The sequence below is a fragment of the Rhinolophus sinicus genome, chromosome 16, assembly GCF_057876585.1.
Source record: "Rhinolophus sinicus isolate RSI-liver-muscle chromosome 16, RSI-T2T, whole genome shotgun sequence".
NCBI lineage: Eukaryota > Metazoa > Chordata > Mammalia > Chiroptera > Rhinolophidae > Rhinolophus > Rhinolophus sinicus.
In genome coordinates, this window is record NC_142516.1 from 126464005 (window position 1) to 126485721 (window position 21717).

A 21717-nucleotide genomic window follows, 5' to 3' on the forward strand; every position below is an offset into this window, starting at 1 on the left:
TCACCACTTTGCCAGCTTAAAGCCACTTCGTGTCCTCCCTACGCAGATATAAACAGTTTATTGCCTAGCAAAAGTCTTGGAAATTAGATGTGTTGCTAGAAATGTGTAAAGTACGGAAGTTAATTCAGCTATAGGGCTTTTAAAGACGAGGAATAGGTCAATCAATCGATATAATCCCAAACTGAGTCCATTCTCTGCTCAGCAGATGGAAATTACACACAAAACGGAGTTAGGGAATTGCAAAGGTACAAGGATAAGATTAGTAGGTAATCTATTATGGCTATGAGACTTTTTAAAAGGCATTAGGGAAATATAAAGGAATAATCAGATGATTAAAGATAATAACACAAAATTTTCAAGGGAATCAAAAACAAAAAACTCTTGGAAGAGAAACAATAAGAGCACCTTATTTAATCCTTGTAGAAAATCTATCAGTTACTTTTCCCAACAACAAAATAATCTCTAAAATATATCATATCTAAAAAGCGACACAATTCATTTTTTATTAATGTAGAAAAAAAATATATACAGGTAATACATGAGGCATTGCTTCTTAAGTTTCTAACTAGGACTGAACCAACTCCGAATCAACTTTTCCTCCTGCGCTGGACTGTTTTCTTGTTAAAAATCAACAGTATTCCTCAAATTGCCCTCTAATCTCAATAAACTGTGTATTGAGTTATTCTTGCTATTCAAGATGGTCTTCTCATTTAAAAATATTAAGCTATTTTTTTGTGTGCTAGTTCAAGATTCAATAGTAGTTTCATTTTGTACACATCTTGGTATAGAAAACATAGCCACCAAAATAATTCTTCACCTATTGTGATCTGCTGAGTCTTTTTAAAAGTAAGAACTGGATGGCTAACGGCAGAAAAATAAGGTAAAAAATAATTTTTTAAAAATATAACTAATATTAGCTCATGTGTATTTGTAATGGAGTCATGCCCAGGAGACACTAACATACAATTATAATTCCTAAATAAATTTATCTAATTATACATACTTTTCATGAAAAAGGCAGAATGTTCATTTAAAAACTGAAAGTTTTTTTCCGTAAACTTAAATTTAAGAAGGTAACAACTGGCAATTATCCAACTTTCATATTGGCAACTAGTAAATAATGTGCATCCTTACTAATGTTCCTATCAAGGATGGATTTCAATATAATTTGTGTATTTCTAACATCACATTCATTTTAAAATTCTACCTGACTTTAATAACAAGCAGGTGTCTCAAAAATTCGGCAGAAGCAGTTTAATCATGCAATGATTAAAATACTGAAATTAACCTGGTAGGGATTACATCAAGTAGATGGACTGGAGAGCTAAAGGGCTTAAAAGAACCTGTAGGCAAAACTTGAATATTAGTGAGTCTCAAGGAGAAAAGTACCTAGAATACTGGTCATATCACCCTAGGTGGAGAAATAAACTTGAATCATTTTCCTTGATTTTTGTGATACTATTCTTCTGTCAAGACTAAAAATTTTAGTCCTACTTTCGGATAGTCACTTTAAATATACGGTGACCAAAACAGAATAATTTGCTATCAGATTTTTCCAGACAACAAATCTGTAGCAAATAATTTTCCTTAAAATTTTTTTTAGCATACATAGTTCAGATAGATTGTTTTTAGAAAGAAAATTATTCAACTTACTCATCAGAGATAAAAATTTTTAGTGCCAGTTTGGTAAAGCCAGATCACCTGGTTCCAAATCCTGTTCTGCCTCTTATTAACTGTGCAACTTTAGACCAGTTACCTTATCTCTCTGTGCCTCACTTTCATCATATGTGAAAGTGAAAATGAGCAAATATCTACTTAGTAAGTTAATTCAGTTAACTGACACTCTCCTGCTGTATTGATTAACTGAATTAATATATGCAACACATAGAACAATGATTATTTATACAGTGCTATACAAGTGTTGGCTATTATTAGTGCATGTTTAATCACACAAGGAGGTGTAATCTTTCAAACCTTACAGATTAATGTTAATTATTTAACATTCCTTCATTCTTTTTCAAATAATTATGCTATTTATTGACCTGTGAGGCCCTATTCTCTTTTTAGCCTTTAGAAAGAACAAACTATATATATACTGGGGATGGCAAAAAATGTATACTTTTTAAGAGATGTTATCTACATATTACTTTTCGCAGTTAAATTGAATTACGGTAGCATTGTGTATGTAGCATGACGTTCGCTCAAAAGATGCCGTTAATCAAATGAAAACTAGCATCATTCATTGTATTACAATTTTAATACAGTTTTTTCCTTTCTTAAAATGCATATAGATTTTTTTTTGGCACCCTCTGTATATACGTATTAAAATTACACTGATGGTAAACCACTTTGAGCACCTTTTGTAATTGCTGAAGTCAAATGGGACTTGCATTCGTCTTTTATTATTGGTATGTATTGAGTATTACAATTTTAATACAGTTTTTTCCTTTCTTAAAATGTATATACATTTTTTTGGCACCCTCTGTATATAAAAGTGCTTGTATTTGTATGGACGAAATACCTCAGATGAGCCAGACATATGCAAACACAAAAACCTGGGTTTTCAAGAAAGATGGGTTTGTAGAACTTTTCTTTAAAATTTGCTTTTGCTGTTTGCTGAACTTGCTTCCTGTTCCTTAGCTAATTATGTTTTCACACAAAACACGATACATATAATGTAAAAGATGTATAAACCTTATTAAACAAATAAGACTATCATTCTAGCTCAAAGGGCTTAAACTTCCCTGAGTACCACTACAATACGTAATTCTACTAGCAAAGAATTTGTTGATTTTATAAACGGTTTGTCCTTTTTTGATTCGCTCTATTATATTAATGGTACAAAATTGGTGGCAACGTTTTCATCTATTTATATTAAAAATATTTGTTCCTATCTCCCTTTACAGATAATTTATGTTTTTGCTTACAGTTTCTGTTAAGATCCGACATTAAAATGCTTATGTGAGCTTGAAATGTCTCTCTAAACACGGCTTTACTTGTAAACCAGAGTAGAGGACGTTGTCCTACCAAAAAAAAGGTCACCGCGAAGTGCAATAAATGTGGACTAAGGGAAGAAGCAAAGGATTGGCAGTCAAAAACCTAGGTTTGAGTCCTAGCTCTGCTACTATCTCACCATTTCAGTTTATAAAACTGAAAATGTGTTCTTCTAAAAACAACCTCTCTCAAGTTTATTACTGCTAAATTTGTTTCTGGGGAAGTGGTATTTCACACCCTTTACAGACGAAGCCATGTATCTTTTCTTCAACAAAAATTAATAAACTCCACACTTTTTTGCAAACAATTAGGGGCTTCAAGTAATCACTGAAGTCTATGTATCCCAAGTTTACAACCTCTAGAGAACAGTATTACAATGGTTCCTGTTGATTTAATATTAAAAATGTTTCTCTCCCCCCCCCCCCCCCCCCACAGACACACACAGACATACACACACTTACTTTATAGTCTGGCTGTTCAACCTCTAAATATGGCAGTGCTCTCACACTTATAAAAAAGTGTGAAAAAATGTGGTTTTATCTTCATTGGCAAAAGGAAAGTATTTTCTTCCCTTGATGGGTGCACTTGTGCAGGTTTTAGATTTGTATCCTGACTAGTTAGCTACTAAAATCAGTCATTTTTCTCTATTGCATTACTGTCCTCAAAATCTTCAACTTGAGGTACAGTGGGTTAAACCTCTCAGAGAAACCTAAAAATCAAAGTACTTCTTGTATATCTAGGGTCCAGTAAGCACTACCAAAGCTATGCAAAATGAAAATTAGGTTCTGATTAGGATTTAATTGTCCACATATATTCACAACCACACTGGTAAAGGCAGTAGTTGCAGCTTTGCCAAAGTCTCAGCTGTTGTAATTAAAGACAGACCCTCAGGAGCAGCTATCATTAGTTTCAAAGAGCAGTAATTACAAAGGCTTTGCATTATGTGGATTACACATTCCAAGGATATAGAGTTCCTACAAGACTTTAGGGACTATATTAATAGGCAAAGTTGCTCATTAAAGCAGTCATCAAATGTACTCTATATAGAAGTTTAAAATTTTCTGAACTTTGCTCAGCTTATTATGCAACTTTACCTCACCTTGTAAAATAGAGCGTCTCTAAAAAGTTAATTTCTGTTAATGTAATCTTATTACTGGATTAACTTTATAAAACAAATTATTAAAAATTCAAATCAATTCACTCTAGAATATCACTTATAAATATATCTACTAATCAATCAATAAAACACTGGTGTTCTGGAAACATTTGTTGAACGGAAAAAAAGTTTTTAGTAAATAAGGATAAGTAACAAAATACGACTAGAAAAAAGGTAAGACTTAGATGAAAACTAATCCCAACTGTGCAACACATTCAGGGTTGGCAGAGTTAATCAGATTCCACCACATTTAACAGGATAATATGCAGGCACTTCAAATTCTCTAAATCATCCTTCATGAAAGCAAAGATATTTTGAAATAAATGACAGAAGAAATAGGAACACAGAAAACACAGACCAAAATAACACATGTACCAAAAATCATAATTGTCAATTTTCTAAAATTAATCTTTGGATACTGTGAAAATAGTGATTGTTTTCCTTAATTTAAAAATTCTGCAATCCAGGTACAGTATGTCATCCTTCAGTATAGTAAATACAACTTTATAATTTAAAAGTGTCCAAGTACATTAGTTGGTGTACTGAGAGAAAAAGTGATCCTCAGGTCACGTGCAATTGAGTTAAACTACTATAATGATATTTTATTAATAAATGTACTATAATTATATTTTACTGGTTGTATAAAACATTTTTCGTTGAGCTATAATCGACATATAACACTACGTCAGTTTCAGGTGTACAAAATGATTCCATATGTATATATTGTGAAATGATAAAAATTTTAAGGTACTAAACTATTAAAATAAAATATGGCTGAAATACCGTAGATACTAAAATTGAAATTATCACTAGCCACTAGAGTTAAAACTTCAGAAAACGTAAATAAAAGTTATCATGCTATTTTCCCTACTGGTCCACAACTGACTTCTACAGCTAATTCTTTATTTTTCCTCGTCATATGAATTTGTCAATAAATTTTTAAGGAGAAAAATGTGCATGGGTAGTCAGACTAGACTCTTAGGCATTCTCTCAAAAATTTTGACATCTTTTTGATTAGGGAAGGTTCAGAATTTTAAATATCTGAGCAATAAGGTAAAGACTTTTTGCTTTTTAATTAGAAGCTTTGAAGACAGTGAGTAATGACAGAGCATTGAAAATATCCTTAAACACTGATTTTACTCTTCCAGTTTACTCCTGTAAGCCTCAAATGTTCTCCTTTCCAACCAGCAATGATATATTTTGAATGAAGCCTAAAACCTTTTCAGAACATCTAGGAAAAATTTTCTGTATGTGAACTCAATCACTTTTGCTTGCAACACTTCTGTTTCTCTATACATACACACTTCCCATAACTGTCAAAAAGGAAATTCAAAAACTTAAATAAGCAAATTATAATTTTATGTCACTTCGACTTTATACTTTAAAATAGTCCCATATTCATCTGTTATCCCAAAAAGCAAGCAATGCACTTAAACGGTGCTGGGTTGCTTTCACATCGCACTTGGAGCCCACAATTTTTAAAACTTAGGGAAACTGTGGTATCTTTTAGCTTTGGAGTTACCAATAACCTTCAGCTTTTCCAGTTTCTGTAACATCATTACTAAACAGTTTTTTTTAAAGCTGTGTACCTCAAACTGAGCATTCCAAATAAATGGAATAAATTCAACCACAAGCATGGCAAGGGTAGAAACTGCCATAAAAGATCTGAGTATTGGATGGGCTTAGGAAGTGCCTTATATTAAATTATCTGATAGGAGGCTTTTTCTGCATCCACACCACTGTGGGACCCGAAAGATTTTAATATATTCAAAAAGTCAAGAACTACCAAGGCGAAGCAGTCCCGCAAAGCCCTTACAACGGCTAAAGCGCCACGGACACGCGGCGGCCGCATCCCCGGGCACTTAAGTCCACCCGCCTGCCCGCCCCGTCAGCCGTCGGGGGATGCTCACCTCCCGCACCCACGTCGAAGTCCGAATGCCTCCACGACCCCTCCCCAGTCGCCCTCACCTACCCGAGCGCCCCCACGTCCACTGGCTCCTGCAGCGAGACAGCGGGCGGCCAGCGCCGGCGGGCATCGTCTGAGCGCGGGGTCTGCTCGGTGAAGACCCGGCGCGCGGACAGCCCGGATGGCCCGGACGGCACAGGCCCCTGAGGGCAGCCGTCACCCCAGCGGCGTTCCTCGCCTTCACACTCCGGAGTCGCAGGTGGAGCGTGGGTCCAGGCGGCGGCCAGGAGTGGGCGGCGCCCCGACGAGGCCACGCCCCGGGTTCGCCCCCAGTGGACGCGGCTCGGCCCCCGTCCTCCGGAAAACCGCACCACGGCGCCCGCGGCCCAGAAAGAATCCGTGTGGAACGCTCCACGCACCCTGCTCCGTGCATAGGGCACGGAGGATTAGGGGCTCTCCTTTCCGGCCGTCCGGCAATTGAGAACCGACGATCGAAGGGACAGCGTCGAGACCATCTCCAACCCGCAGGCTTTACCCTCCCGGTGCCTCAGCTTCCCCAGCTGCGAACGGAGACGTCGGGCAACTTCAGCCGCTCTCACCACGAGGGCAGAGAGGGCGCGGGCATGGGAACTAGCTAATCTGAGAAAAGCTAACATTTCACATTCAGTGTTGAAGGGCCCAGGCCCCTCGGACACCCACCTGTGGGCCAAAGTTAAGAATCCCTGAACTTCCTGATAATAAATATTCTTTCCTTCTTTAATTCACGGAGAACCTTACTAGCTTCTAAACCGTCTCACGTCATCCTCCACATTCCCCACAAACCTTAAGCTGCCTTCTTTGGCCAGTTCCTCAGAATCTAAATCTTCACAGCGAAACAAAACTCCTCCCACTGGCTCCCCTGGAAACTTCTGGAACAAAGCGGAACCACTCAGGCGCGTGTACACTGCGTTCTGTGCCAGGAGTGGGTCGCACCTGCGCCTGCGCAATGGGTAGCGCAAGAGGCCCTGCAGGGGGAGACCGGAAGCTTAGGGGCTGGGTAGGAATGGAGTTCATATCCCGGTTCTATGTGCCAACGTGAAATGTGTGTACAGTGCGTATTCTATTTGTACACAGTAGGTCCTCAACAAACGTCTGCTGAATGACTAAATGAATGAAATACACCTGCTACTGTCATCCTTTCAACTCAGACGGAGGCCTGGGTTCTCTTTCCCAAATGGAAAAGAGTGGGCCTTCTTTAAGTACGCCTCCAGGCATCCTCAGTGCTTAGGAAGGGGCCATTCTGGTACATTGCAGGCCTGAAGCATCCTTCACTATTTATGCATAAAGAGGTTGGGACAAGAACCTCAAATGATGTCCCATTCCGTTTCCCAATATTCACTTATAAGGCAAGTTGCTTCAGGCCTGCAACTGTGAGGTTAAATCTAAGGGACTGATCGGAGTACCTGGATTCTATGATCTACATGGCCCTTGAATCAGGCTGTAATAGACCATGTTATAAAGAATTAATTTTTCTGAATGCAAAGAGTCTCAAAAATCTTGATTTTCAGATCCCCAAAACTTGTTGTGATGTGTTTGCTACCTCCAAGTTCAAGCCTTAGCAAAGTAAGTTGGCCATTAGCTGTGGAACATATGAAATCCTTCCAAAACTTTTTGAATTATAGTCATCAAAAAATATACTAGAATGGTTTATTCATAAGAACTGGTCCAGAAATGCAAATATTTTTCTTCAATATCACAGATGTAGCTAGGTATTACTTCTTTTAGCCTCCTTTCCTTTCTAAAGTCGTTACCTTCAAATGGAAGAAGAGATTGATCTATTGCGGGTCCTCCCAGATTCCTGCATGTCACACCCAAGATATCCAAGTCATTAGAAATGTATTTTACATTGCTTTTGCTGTTATCTCTACTTTCTAAGAATATTGATAGAGGTGCATAGAATTAATTCGATCTGAATCTTGGCAAGCATACTATAATGTTCTGACTATGCAACTCTAAGACAGACTTGGAATTTCTTAAAGAATTTTCTTAAGAGAATTCCTACATCGAGGTATAGTATTTTGGATGGAATAAAATAACTGAGATATTATTCATAGGTCCTACCTCTTTTCATTCTTCTCTGTTCTATTCTTTTCTTCAAAAGACGTAAATGGTTCCATATTAGTCAAAGTTATCCATATATACACAACTCCATTCCTTGTCAACTTGGAACCCAAATTAAACTATACTTAATTTCCGAATAAAGATAATAACAAGGTCACAATTCCACCTAACATGATAAAATTATCCTGTGTACATCCAAAACCGCACTAATTCCTTCCTCTAAAAAAAGGAGTTAAAGTCCTTGAGTGATGTTTACTCTTCTCCTTGATATCCTATAACTTAAATACTATAATGTAAAATTAACAATACTTTAATACACTGACATAAGTTAATGCATCTTATGTTACAAGTTAGACACCTGTGGAGTCTTAGTTTTCCATTGATATTTGATTGTTTTTTTACTAATTTACATTTTGTGATTTTCCCTTTCTTTTTTCTCATAATTTTAGTTTCAGTTTACATCTCTACCTCTTTCTCAATACTCCTTTCAAAGGCAGCAAACTGTTCCATTGAGCCTTGACATTTTTTTTTAACAAAAAGAATCGAAATGCTGTATGGCAGTCGATAATTATTTGATCTACTTGTTCTGCCATTCAGTTATCTTTCATCTCATGAGATTGTGAGATTGTTCTTTTTGCCCTCTCCATTGGCCGATTATCTTGGCTAATTTCCAAAGCAACAAATATTCTGTTGAATTTTCTTTCTACTTGAATTTCACTGGTTATTGGTGAGAATTTCATGTTTTCTCACAGTCTGCCTTGTTCTCCCTGAAATCTACAGCCTTCTTATTTCCTGAGTTGGTATGCTGATTGACATTTGCTCTGGTTGGGAACTTTTTAAACATTGTCAACTCATTCTTCCTCCCATTTTATTGGAATAGTAATTTTCCTTTATTTAACCTTTAATCTTAAATGAGGAAATCTTGTCTATTTTAAAATTCGATTCCGATTTTAAATATGGCACTTTAAAAAATAATTTCCTAAGTTAACTCTGGTCTCTTTTCCTAGATGTAACTAGCAGCCAGGTGTCACTAGTGTGCACGCTTTTTTTTTTTAATCAAAAGGTTGTAGGGTTAACAACAAGAGCAGGATTTTCTTAAAATAATGGTGAAGTTTAAGTGTAATCTACAACCCAGGCACTCAAAGTCCTATGTTTCAGAGTTGGTAAGAACCTTAGAGTTTCTGGAAACTGAGGTCCACAGATGTTAAATAACTTGCTCAAAGTCCCATACCTTTCTTAAATATGTGTAAGTAAGTCATATTCCTTTCTCACTATTAAGAAATCCATTACTCCCCACATTGTACTACACTTGGAATGAGATTGGTAAGGAATGGGTTATAGAAAGAACCAGCGTCTTTCTATACAGAAAGACAATGTCAGTTTCTGGATATATTTCATGGTTACTTTGTCTAACTGGGTTTTCATGCTAAACATCCTTGCATCATGACATATTGGTTCTCTCTATCTCCCCACCCTGTCTATGTCTGTGTCTATCACTATATCTCTATCTCTATCTACTATAAAGACAAGCTAAAACTAACTTATGGGACTTTGAAAAGGTTGAATCAAGTTAACTTTCTGTTGAATATTTTCTAGCCATTTTAGGGCTTTAGTAATGTTTTTGGAGGGACACTACCATTTTATGTGTTACCAGACCCTGTGCTCTTTACATATATTCTCATTTAATCCTCACAACAATCCTGAAAAGTGGCCTTCATTTCATTTTACAGTTGGAGAATCTGAGGCCCAGATAAAATCATTTCCCAAAGCAAATTCAGGTAATAAGCAGTAGAGTGAGAATTCAACTCTAAGAGCTTTGGCTCTAAAACCCACTTCCTTTCTACTGTATTTCACTAAGTGAAAGTTTGAAAAGAACAAGTAATTTTCTTGTCAAATTCCAAAAGTAGAGGTCGTTTATTTGTCAAAGTTTTAAGCTCTTAACAATGTTATAACTTTCATAAGTTCAGGTCTTTAACATTTTGTGAGCAAATTACTGCAGTTCCAAAGCAATCCTGGGCACATGAAAGGGCTGCTCAACAAATGCTGTTGACATAAATCCAAGTAAATGACGTCTTCTCTTGAATGAGTAGTTAAGTATTAATTTATTGGCAAGAAAGCAACCATTTAAAAGTTTCCAGCATCACCCACGCATATATGGTCAATTAATTTATGACAAAGAAGCCAAGAATATACAATGGGAAAAGAATAGTCTCTTCAATAAGTGGTATTGGGAAAACTGGATAGCCACATGCAAAAGAATGAAACTAGATCACGGTCTTACATCATACACAAAGATTAACCCAAAATGGATTAAAGATTTAAAGTAAGACCTGAAACCATAAAACTTCTATAGGAAAACATAAACATTAAGCTCTTGACATTGGTTTTGGTCTTGAATTTTTGGATCTGACTCCAAAAGCAAAAATAAATAAGTGGGACTACATCAAACTAAAAAGCTCTGCACAGCAAAGGAAACCATCAACAAAATGAAAAGGCAACCTCTGAATGGGAGAAAAATATTTGCAAATCATATATTTGATAACAGATTAGTCTCCAAAATGCAGAAAGAACTCAGATAACTCAGTCACAAACAAAGAAGCAAAACGAACAGTCTGGTTTAAAAATAAGCAGAGGGTTTAAACAGACATTTTTTCAAAGAAGACATACATGTGGCCAACAGGCATATGAAAAGATGCTCAACATCATGAATTATCAGGGAAATGCAAATCAAGACCACAATGAGATATCACCTCACACCTGTTAGAATGGCTATTATCAAAAACTCAAGAAATAACAAGTGTTGGAGAGGATGTGGAGAAAAGGGAACCCTTGCACACTGTCAGTGTGAATGTAAATTGATGCAGCCACTATTGAAAACAGTATGGAGGTTCCTCAAAAAAATAAAAATAGAACTACCATGTTATCCAGCTATTCTACTTCTGGGTATTTATCTGAAGAAAACAGAACACTAATTTGAGAAGGTATATGCGTCCCTATGTTCACTGAAGCATTATTTATAATAGCAAAGATATCGAAACAACCTAAGTTGATGGATGAATGGACAAAGAAGATCACACACGTGCACGTGCGCACACACACACACAAACAGACACACAATGGAATATTACTCAGCCATAAAGAAGAAGAAAATCTTGCCATTTGTGACAACATGCATGGAACTTGACGGTATTATGCTAAGTGAAAGAAGTAAGACAGACAAAGACAAATACTATATGATTTCACTTATATGTGGTATCAAAACAGCAAAACATACAAAAATCATAGATGCAGAGAAGAGATTGATGGTTATCACAGGTGAAGGATGTTGGAGGTGGGCAAAATGGGTGAAGGGAGTCAACTGTATGGTGAAAGATGGTAACTAGACTTATTGTGGTGATCACTTTGTAGTGTATACAAAGATCGAATTACTATGTTGTACACCTGAAACTAATATATTGTTATTTACTAATTTTACATCAATTAAAAAAATAAAAGTTTCCAGCATTTCCTTCATATAGTAAATGATCTGAAAAGAATCACTTGAGTAGTTACATAATTGAAAGGCAAATATGCACCCAATTTCCTAAGGAAAGAATATGCTGGGAACTTTTCCATGACTTAAAAAATGGCAGCATCTTCCAATACCCTCTTGGTGAGAAAATGTTGACATTGGAGAGAAAATGCACAGATTTACTCTAGAACCAATGAGCTTCCTTAGAGCAATGAGAGGGAGGTCTTGACCAACTTTAGGGTCAACACAAAACTTCTCTGATCAACTGCAGTGTCCTCACTAGGATATGATAACAGGATACTCCCCAAAGGATCCCCAACGACAAGCACTTAGGAAGGAAGGTGAAGTGTGATGACAATGGCTAGCATCAGGACTTAGCCTGGGCTGAGTCTGGAAGCTCTTCCTGAACAGCCACTCCAGTAGGAGCACAAGGTTGGAACACAAAACTGGAGAAAAAGACTCTTTTCTCTTGAGGAATCTCTAAGGGTTCTGCAAGAAGCTAGATGATCTGTGGATCCAACACAGACATAAGCAAGGGTGCGGAGGTAATGCAGAAACTGCTGTTTGGATGGTACAATAGAGTGGCAGGAGTAGCATTGGCAGTGACAGATGTATCAGCTGCAGGAAAAAAACAGTCCAGTAATGGACTGCTCACTCAGTTCCTTCATCACAGAGCCTTTCCAAAGCAAAACTTTCCAAAGCCCTTCTGTACCTACTAAGTCCCTGGAATTCTTGGACAAATCAAGTTTGGAGAGACAGAGTTAGCAGCAAATACATGTAAACAAATAAAAATACAGAATGCCCAGTTAAACTTGAATTTCAGATAAACAATAAATTGTTTTTCAGTGTATGTTCTATGTAATATTTATCTGAAATTCAAATTTAACTGAGTGTCTTGTATTTTTATGTCAGCCCCACCTCCAAGATAAAGATGACAGAATTTCTAGATAATTTTGTCAGATGAGGTCTCAAACAGGGGTCATACTTGTTAATAATTCAAGGTAGACTATAAATAGCATTTTCTCTGTAATCTAATAATATCTGTGCCAACCACTATTATAGCACTTAACACTGTATTGCAATCATTGATTTCCTTATGTCTCCCCTAATTTCTATGTGCTATTTAAAGGAAGGCACTGTGTTTTTCCCATGTCTGCATCCCTGAAGTTCAACACAATACTTAAGCAAGTCATATTTGTTAAATGCTAAATGAATACTTGAGTATAATAATTCCAGTTTCAATGAACTTGGGCAAATTGTCATTACATTATCCAGTAGAGGGAAGCTGTGCACAAAGTACTTTACAGAGCAATCCATAAATCAAAGCTGAGCAAACCAGGCTTCTGAACTTGAAAAATTCTATACCTCCAGCTCTCTAATTACAGTAGTGCCAGCTACTCCCACCCCACCCCACGTTTTTGCCATTACGTACAGAATCAAGATCCGTCTGTGGGAAAGGCTCATACATACTGCACAGAGCTTATTGTTCTATTGAAAAGCACAATCAAAATCTCAATCTGTGCTCTCTTCTCCTTAAAAATGCAGAACTCTCTTACCTGAAAACATTTGAAAACAAGTCCATACAGGCGATTTTTTTTTTTAAAGAGTAGTTTGATACATTTATATAGAATTCTAAATATTCTAGGTGATGCCATCACCCTTTAATATACTACATTAATATAATCTTTAAAAAAATTATTTCTATATGACTTTTTGGTTCATATCATATACTAAGCTGCCTATCAGAGAAAAAATAGAAATAACATGTTCATAAATGGTGATAGATTTCCATTATAGTTTTATATAATACTCACTGGGAGAAAGCATGATTACGCTTGCTTTTCCACTAGTAAAGACATACCCACTGAGATGCAATAATTTCCATGACCAAAAAAAGGGAGTATTCTGGTGTGATTGGCACTCTATAACTTAAGTTTCAGGATCCTCACTTGCGTGACCCATCCCAAAATCGTGAAAGGGACTGTAGTATGTTTTTGCATGGCCAATATGTTTTGGTTAAAATTTACCAAAGTAAGATATTTTAATGGCAGTTTGTTAAGACCACCGATTCAACTTCATTTTCCCTTTCACTTGCCTTTACTTTCAGGGTGGCATTAAAAGGGCTGTAGAAAATTTTAGGATGTCACTGTGGAGATCTTGAATTGGGGATACTTCAGTTTGAGTTTATATGACATATTTTGTGTTTCACGGTCATTTCTGTGTATGTGTTAAGAAGTTGTATCATGATTTAAATGTGTTCTATCATGTCCAGCACCAATATTTATCAGAATTCCTGTGTTTGTTAGACACAAACATGTAACAGAGCTTCAAACAGCAAATCTATATCTATATCTATATCTATATCTATATCTATATCTATACGTATGTATAAATTCATACGTATTACTTGATGGGTTTTTAATATCCCATCAAGTAATAAAATAAAAAATCAGCCAACCAAATTGGGAGACAAAATTATTTTCCTATTCTCATTGTAGAAAATGGTAGTACAACATTTACATCACACAAGGAGGCATTCAGAGATAATGAAGCCTAAACATGGAGGGAAAAATATGTTAGAGGTGTGTCAGGAAGTAAATAAAATATTATGTTATTTTCCTGAATTTTGTTATGTCATGATATTTGTTGTTTAAATCTGTACTTTGTTATCATATCATTTCTTATTCACACCTAATTTTGTATTCATAATTTTTATTCTTTTCCTTAAAGATGGGCCCTCAAAACTGTGTAAGATTCAGGACCTCAAATCCTAGCTCTGATTCTAGAAATAGGAATTATTCTTATCATAATAGAAAAGTAAAAGTGAGGTTCAGAGAGTTTAACTTACCTCAAAGTCAACCAAGCAAGACTCAAATTCAGATTTGTGTGTTGAGAAGACGGAGCTGGTGTACTGAATTAAGAACATGCAGATCATTACCTACTTAATGAAGAGCCACAAGCCACCCACATGGGGGCGGTAGTAGCTCCCTCTGCCAGAGATCTCAGTGAAATCCACGGAGTGATTTTGATTGAAGGCGCAGTTTCAGTATATCCACACAACGTAAGTAGAGTCGCAAGACTTATTATTCACAGACCCCAGACAAAAGGGAGGGGGAAGAGGTTGCGCAACGGGGTGGTGGGGAGGGAAGGGCAGGCCTCCGTTTCCGGTCAGAAGCGGAGGGAACTTGAGATACAGCTGATTAGAGAGCTGTTAAGCAACTACTATTTCTTTCAAGGTGCTTGAGCAGGTGGGCTTAACTCGAAGAGGTTATTTTAAAAGGCGCCTCTGGAAAAGCAAATCCGGAACTTATGGAAGGCATCCTAAATTCAAGTCCTTATCAATGTCCAGTCTCTCGGTGTGAGCAGGGTTATCCTACTGTAAAATGCCTCAGAAGCAACTGATAAAAACAAAGCTGCTTTTCTCAAAAGCTGTATTCTCTCAACATAGTTAAAATGGTCATATTACCCAAAGCAATATACAGATTTAATGCAATCCCCATCAAAATCCCAATGACATTTTTTAAAGAAATAGAACAAAAAAATCATCAGATTTGGTTGGAACCACAAAAGACCCCGAATAGCCAAAGCAACCTTAAGAAAAAAGAACAATGCTGAAGGTATCACACTCCCTGACTTTAGCTTGTACTACAGGGCTACAATAATCAAAACAGCATGGTATTGGCAGAAAAAACAGTCACATAGACCAACGGAATAGAATTGAGAACCCAGAAATAAAACCACATAAATATGGACAGATAATTTTTGACAAAGAAGCAAAAAACATATAATGGGGAAAAGACAGCCTCTTCAATAAATAGTGCTGGCAGAATTGGAAAGCTGCCACGTGCAAAAGAATGAAACTGGACTGCTATCTGTCACCATGTACCAAAGTTAACTCAAAATGGATCAAAGACTTAAGCATAAGACCTGACACAATAAACTGCATAGAAGACAACAGAGGTACTAAACTTATGGACCTTGGGTTCAAAAAGCATTTTATGAATTTGACTCCAAAGGCAAGGGAAGTAAAAGCTAAAATAAATGAATGGGACTACGTCAAACTTAAAAGCTTCTGCATAGCAAAAGAAACCATCGACAAAATAAAGAGGCAACCAACTGAATGGGATAAGATTTTTGCAAACAGTGCCTCCGATAAGGGGCTAATATCCAAAATATACAAGGAACTCATGCAACTCAACAAAAAAACAAACAACCCAATTGAAAAATGGGCAGAGGACCTGAAGAGACATTTCTCCAAAGAGGACATACAAATGGCAAATAGACATATGAAAAAATGCTCAACATCACTAATCATCAGAGAAATGCAAATAAAAACCATAATGAGTTATCACCTCACCCCAGTTAGAATGGCTATCATCAACAAGACAAATAGTAACAAGTGTTGGAGAGGCTGTGGAGAAAAAGGAACCCTCATACACTGTTGGTGGGAATGCAGACTGGTGCAGCTGCTATGGAAGGGCAGTGTGGAGGTTCCTCAAAAAATTACAAATAGAATTATCATATGACCCAGCAATCCCTCTCCTGGGTATCTACCCAAAAAATCTGAAAACATTTATCCATAAAGACAAGTGTGCTCCAATGTTCATTGCAGCTTTATTTACAGTGGCCAAGACATGGAAACAACTAAAATGTCCTTCAATAGATGGATAAAGATAGATAAAGAAGTTGTGGTATATATACACAATGGAATACTATTCGGCGGTAAGAAAAGATGAAATAGGACCATTTGTGACAACATGGATGCATCTTGAGATTATTATGCTAAGCGAAATAAGTCAGACAGAAAAAGCAGAGAACCATTTGGTTTCGCTGATATGTGGTATATAAACCCAAAACAACAAAAGAACAAGACAAACAAATGAGAAACAAAAACTGATAGACACAGACAATAGTTTAGTGGTTACCGGAGGGTAAGGGGATTGGGGGGTGGTAGATGAGGGTAAAGGGGATCAAATATATGGTGATGGAAGGAGAACTGACTCTGGATGGTGAACGCACAATGGGATTTATAGATGATGTAATATAGAATTCTACACCTGAAATCTATGTAACTTTAGTAACAATTGTCACCCCAATAAACAAACAAAATAGTAAATAAATAAAAATAAATCAGTAAAAAGAAAAAAATAAAAAAGCTGTATTCTCAAAAGTTTTGTTTTTGTTTTTGTTTTTTTAAAATCACAACCAGGCATTCCGAAGTCATTTTGAAGATCAATTTGATTAGTCTCTTTTAACTAGCGTGGGTTCATTATTTCTAATCCCTGTCTAATGAGCAAAGTGGTTTCTACCTGTAGAACATTTGAATTATCACAGTTTCAGATTTTATCTTAAATTTACATCCAACAGGTATAAAGTTAAATTTCTTTGTAAAACAAAATGGGAATAAGTGTTGTTTGGTGAGGATGTGGAAAAATTAGAGCCCTCATGCATTATTGGTGGGAATGTAAAATGTTACAGGTGCTTTAGAAAATGCTCTGCAGTTCCTCAAAAATTTAAATATAGAGTTACCATCTGATCCAGCAATTCCACTGCTAGGTATATGCTTAAGAGAAGTGAAAACATACGTCTACACAAAAACCTGTACACAAATGTTCATAGCAGCATTATTCATAATAGCCAAAAAGTAGAAACAACTCAAATATCCATCAACTGATAAATGCATAAACAAAATGTAATATATGCATACAATGGAATATTATTCAGGCATAAAAAGAAGTGATATTCTGATTCATGCTACAGCATGGATGAACCTGGAAAACATCATACTAAGTAAAATAAGCCAGACACAAAAAGGTCACATATTGTATGATTCCATTTGTATGAAATGTCCAGAATAGGCAAATCCATAAACATAAAAAGTAGATTTGTGGTTGCCAGGGACTGAGGGGAGATGGGAGATGGAGAGTGACTGCTAATGGGTATGGGTTTCTTTTGGGAGTGTTGAAAATGTTCTAGAATTAAGTATTGGTGCTAGTTGTACAACATACCAAATATACTAAGAGCCACTGATGTGTACAGCTTAAAAGAGTGAATTTTATGGTATGTGAATTGTATCAATTTTTAAAAATTGAATTTCTTATTCTGGAGCATCCTTGTACCTACAAAACCATGATAAAAGTAATACAAAAGATCTGTTAAAGTTTTAACACAAGATTTCTTTTGCCATAGGGCTATTTTTAATGTGTTTTTGGAAAGAGACCTACTTGTATGGATGCTGCTAACTGAATAATTTTTGTTATGCAGAGTTCTGAGCATTTACTTGGCACTCAAAAAATATTTTGTTTTATTGATTGATTCTCTAAGACATAGTCTAACCCATAAATTACTCAAGAAATGTGTCAGACCTTATACTTAAGAGGGAAGAGACTGGAGAAATAAATGTCTAAGGAGAAGGTAACACGTGCACTCAGTGATAGATCCTTCTCCTATTGGCTCCTCAGCAAGCATCATCTAGCTCTGCTGTGGCACAAATGCTTCAAGTTAAAGGTGAAATTTGTAGGTGGATCTCACACTGAAATTCTTGAGAAAACAAGTTGCTCACAAAATGCCACAGACATGTTTACTCAGGAGTTTTTTTTGTTCGTCTCCTGAAATGCAATAAATATACATCAATATATTTTCACAATAACATATTCATATTTTATTTACTCCTAATCCTTATCAAATGGGTACAAATTACTATACCTCATCCTTTTATCACCTCAGAATTTCTTTTGGTGACAGGAATAATAACTGCTATGAAATATGTATGTCTTTGAATATGTATTTTATATATTCAAAACATATATTCAATATTCAATATATATTTATTGAATTTATTTGGATATATATATATATATATATATATATATATATATATATATATATCCAAATAATATATGGAAGGTCAAACTCTGTAATCCCACACCACAGAGAAGATCATTGTTAAGACTTTGGTTACATAGAGCCATACTAATCCCTATATCTATATTAGTGGTTCTTAATCCAGGGCAGTTTTGCTCTCTAGGAGACATCTGGCAATGTCTGCAGACATTTTTGGTTGTCACAACTGGGCAAAGAGATGCCTGCTATTGGGAATGTTACTGGCATCTAACATGTTGGGGCCAGAGATGGTGCTAAACATCCTACAATGCACAGGACAGTGAGTCCCCTACATCAAAGAATTATCAAGCCCAGAGTGCGTTACTTACCTCGACTCTTAGCTTGTCGGGGACAGTAACCGGTATCCGGTGTCTACTCCTGTTACCTGCTCCTGCTAACCCGTAGACATGCGTGAGTGCATCTCCATCCACGTTGGCCAGGCTGGTGTCCAGATCGGCAATGCCTGCTGGGAGCTCTACTGCCTGGAACATGGCATCCAGCCTGATGGCCAGATGCCAAGTGACAAGACCATTGGAGGAGGAGATGACTCTTTCAACACCTTCTTCAGTGAGACAGGCGCTGGCAAGCATGTGCCCAGGGCAGTGTTTGTAGACCTGGAACCCACGGTCATTGATGAAGTTCGCACTGGCACCTACCGCCAGCTCTTCCACCCCGAGCAGCTCATCACAGGCAAGGAAGATGCTGCCAATAACTATGCCCGGGGGCACTACACCATTGGCAAGGAGATCATTGACCTCGTCTTGGACCGAATTCGGAAGCTGGCTGACCAATGCACAGGTCTTCAGGGCTTCCTGGTTTTCCACAGCTTTGGCGGGGGAACTGGTTCTGGGTTCACCTCCCTGCTGATGGAACGTCTCTCTGTCGATTATGGCAAGAAATCCAAACTGGAGTTCTCCATTTACCCAGCCCCCCAGGTTTCCACAGCTGTAGTTGAGCCCTACAACTCCATCCTCACCACCCACACCACCCTGGAGCACTCTAATTGTGCCTTCATGGTTGACAATGAGGCCATCTATGACATCTGTCGTAGAAACCTCGATATTGAGCGCCCAACCTACACTAACCTTAACCGCCTTATTAGCCAGATTGTGTCCTCCATCACTGCTTCCCTCAGATTTGATGGAGCCCTGAATGTTGACCTGACTGAATTCCAGACCAACCTGGTGCCCTATCCCCACATCCACTTCCCTCTGGCCACATATGCCCCTGTCATCTCTGCTGAGAAAGCCTACCACGAGCAGCTTTCTGTAGCAGAGATCACCAATGCGTGCTTTGAGCCAGCCAACCAGATGGTGAAATGTGACCCTCGCCACGGTAAATACATGGCTTGCTGCCTGTTGTACCGTGGTGACGTGGTTCCCAAAGATGTCAATGCCACCATTGCCACCATCAAGACCAAACGCAGCATCCAGTTTGTGGACTGGTGTCCCACTGGCTTCAAAGTTGGCATTAATTACCAGCCTCCCACTGTGGTGCCTGGTGGAGACCTGGCCAAAGTACAGCGAGCTGTGTGCATGCTGAGCAACACCACAGCTATTGCTGAGGCCTGGGCCCGCCTGGACCACAAGTTTGACCTGATGTATGCCAAGCGTGCCTTTGTTCACTGGTATGTGGGTGAGGGTATGGAGGAAGGAGAGTTTTCTGAGGCCCGTGAGGACATGGCTGCCCTTGAGAAGGATTATGAGGAGGTTGGTGTGGATTCTGTTGAAGGAGAGGGTGAGGAAGAAGGAGAGGAATACTAATTACCATTCCTTGCATCCCTGCAACATGTCATACTCGGAACTTTAGCTTCAAACTGACAGGCGTTAAAGCTTTCTCAATAGATTGTCTTTGCTTTTACCTGTGATCATGTGTGTCTTTTTAATGTGTATCTACAAGATTTTTTCCCTCATGTCTCAAAGTAAAGGCATTGAGAAAAAAAAAAAAAAAAAAAAAAAGAATTATCAAGCCCAAAATGTCAACAGAGCTGAGGTGAGAAACCCTAATCTGCATGATTATATTTATATTCAGTTTTGTAACCATACTTAATAATGCCTCATGGACATTTTCTCATATCAAAACTTAGAGTTTTACCTCGTCTTTGTATTCTTAATTCAACAAATTATTTTATGAGAAAATAGTTTTGAATTTTATCTAAATATTTTCCCATCTATTGAGGTAGACATGTTTCTTTTACTATACTCATAGTGTATACTATGAAGACTTTTCCAATGTCAAATCATTCTTGTAATTCTCAAATAAGCCTTGTGTGATAAACATTTTTAATTTCCAAGAACTCTTTCCTTTCTCAACTGCACCCCCCCCCCCCCCCCCACACACACACACACTTCATGGCAGCTTATACCTTTGCAGGTACTTTGTGTTTCCAGATCTCTCTGAGGACAATAATTAGCAGTGTTTTAAGAAGGTCTCTTCTCTTCCGGAAATATCTGTTTCTTCTATACTAAATTGTTCTGCCTGTTTATCGTAAAGTTTTTCTCCATGCTCTTGTTTTGTTTTGCTTTGACTATCTGGGGATTCTAAGTTGCTCATGCATATTTTTCAATGACAGTCTAGATTGTACAGCATACAAGCTGACTCAGGTAACCCAGGGTACCTCTGCAACTCTAAAAGCCTGTTCTATGATAGTTTTTCCCATGAATAGGGGGAGAGACAGGTCTCTTTGGAAAGACTGGGTAGGCATGTGCTGACAGAGAGCTCTCTGTGGAAGACTGGGTAAGCATGTGCTGACAGACAGGATTCCTTTCAGAGTGAGTGCAGATTATATAGGTGGGAAAAGCCCAGCTAAGCTCAGGCCCCTTATTTGCTGCAATAAGATAGACTTAATGCCAGAGTGCTATAGTGTATTTCAACACTGAGTGTTGCTTCACTTTTTTATCGCTTTGTGTCTGCTGTGGAGTTGCAAAGCTGCATTGGGTTTTACTCTACTTCTCTTTGACTCCAGTGTTCTCCCTCACATTCTTCTCAGTTATTTAGAAATGTGTTCTCATCTTATCTAACTTGGGTGCAAATGCCTCAACTAGGTATTCCGTATACAAACAGTACAATTATCTTATTTTATGACTCACTCCAATTCCAACTCAGTATGAACTTGGAGTTCCTCCTAGAAACCAATAGGAGAGAGGGCTGCACAGCTGTGTATCAGGC

The 21717-nt window shown here is 37.5% G+C and overlaps 1 protein-coding gene across 1 annotated transcript; it reads left to right on the forward strand.

Annotated features, from left to right (window-relative positions):
* Window positions 1–18863: 18863 nt before the first annotated feature.
* LOC109445256 (tubulin alpha-1B chain-like) lies at window positions 18864–20510 on the forward strand. The gene has a single exon (XM_088793478.1). The coding sequence runs from the start codon at window positions 18957–18959 to the stop codon at window positions 20310–20312; it is 1356 nt and encodes a 451-aa protein (XP_088649604.1). The 5' UTR covers window positions 18864–18956; the 3' UTR covers window positions 20313–20510.
* Window positions 20511–21717: the final 1207 nt, after the last annotated feature.

Excerpts from the sequence above, each read along its gene's own strand:
- LOC109445256 (XM_088793478.1), top strand. The coding sequence starts at position 18,957 with ATGCGTGAGTGCATCTCCATCCACGTTGGCCAGGCTGGTGTCCAGATC.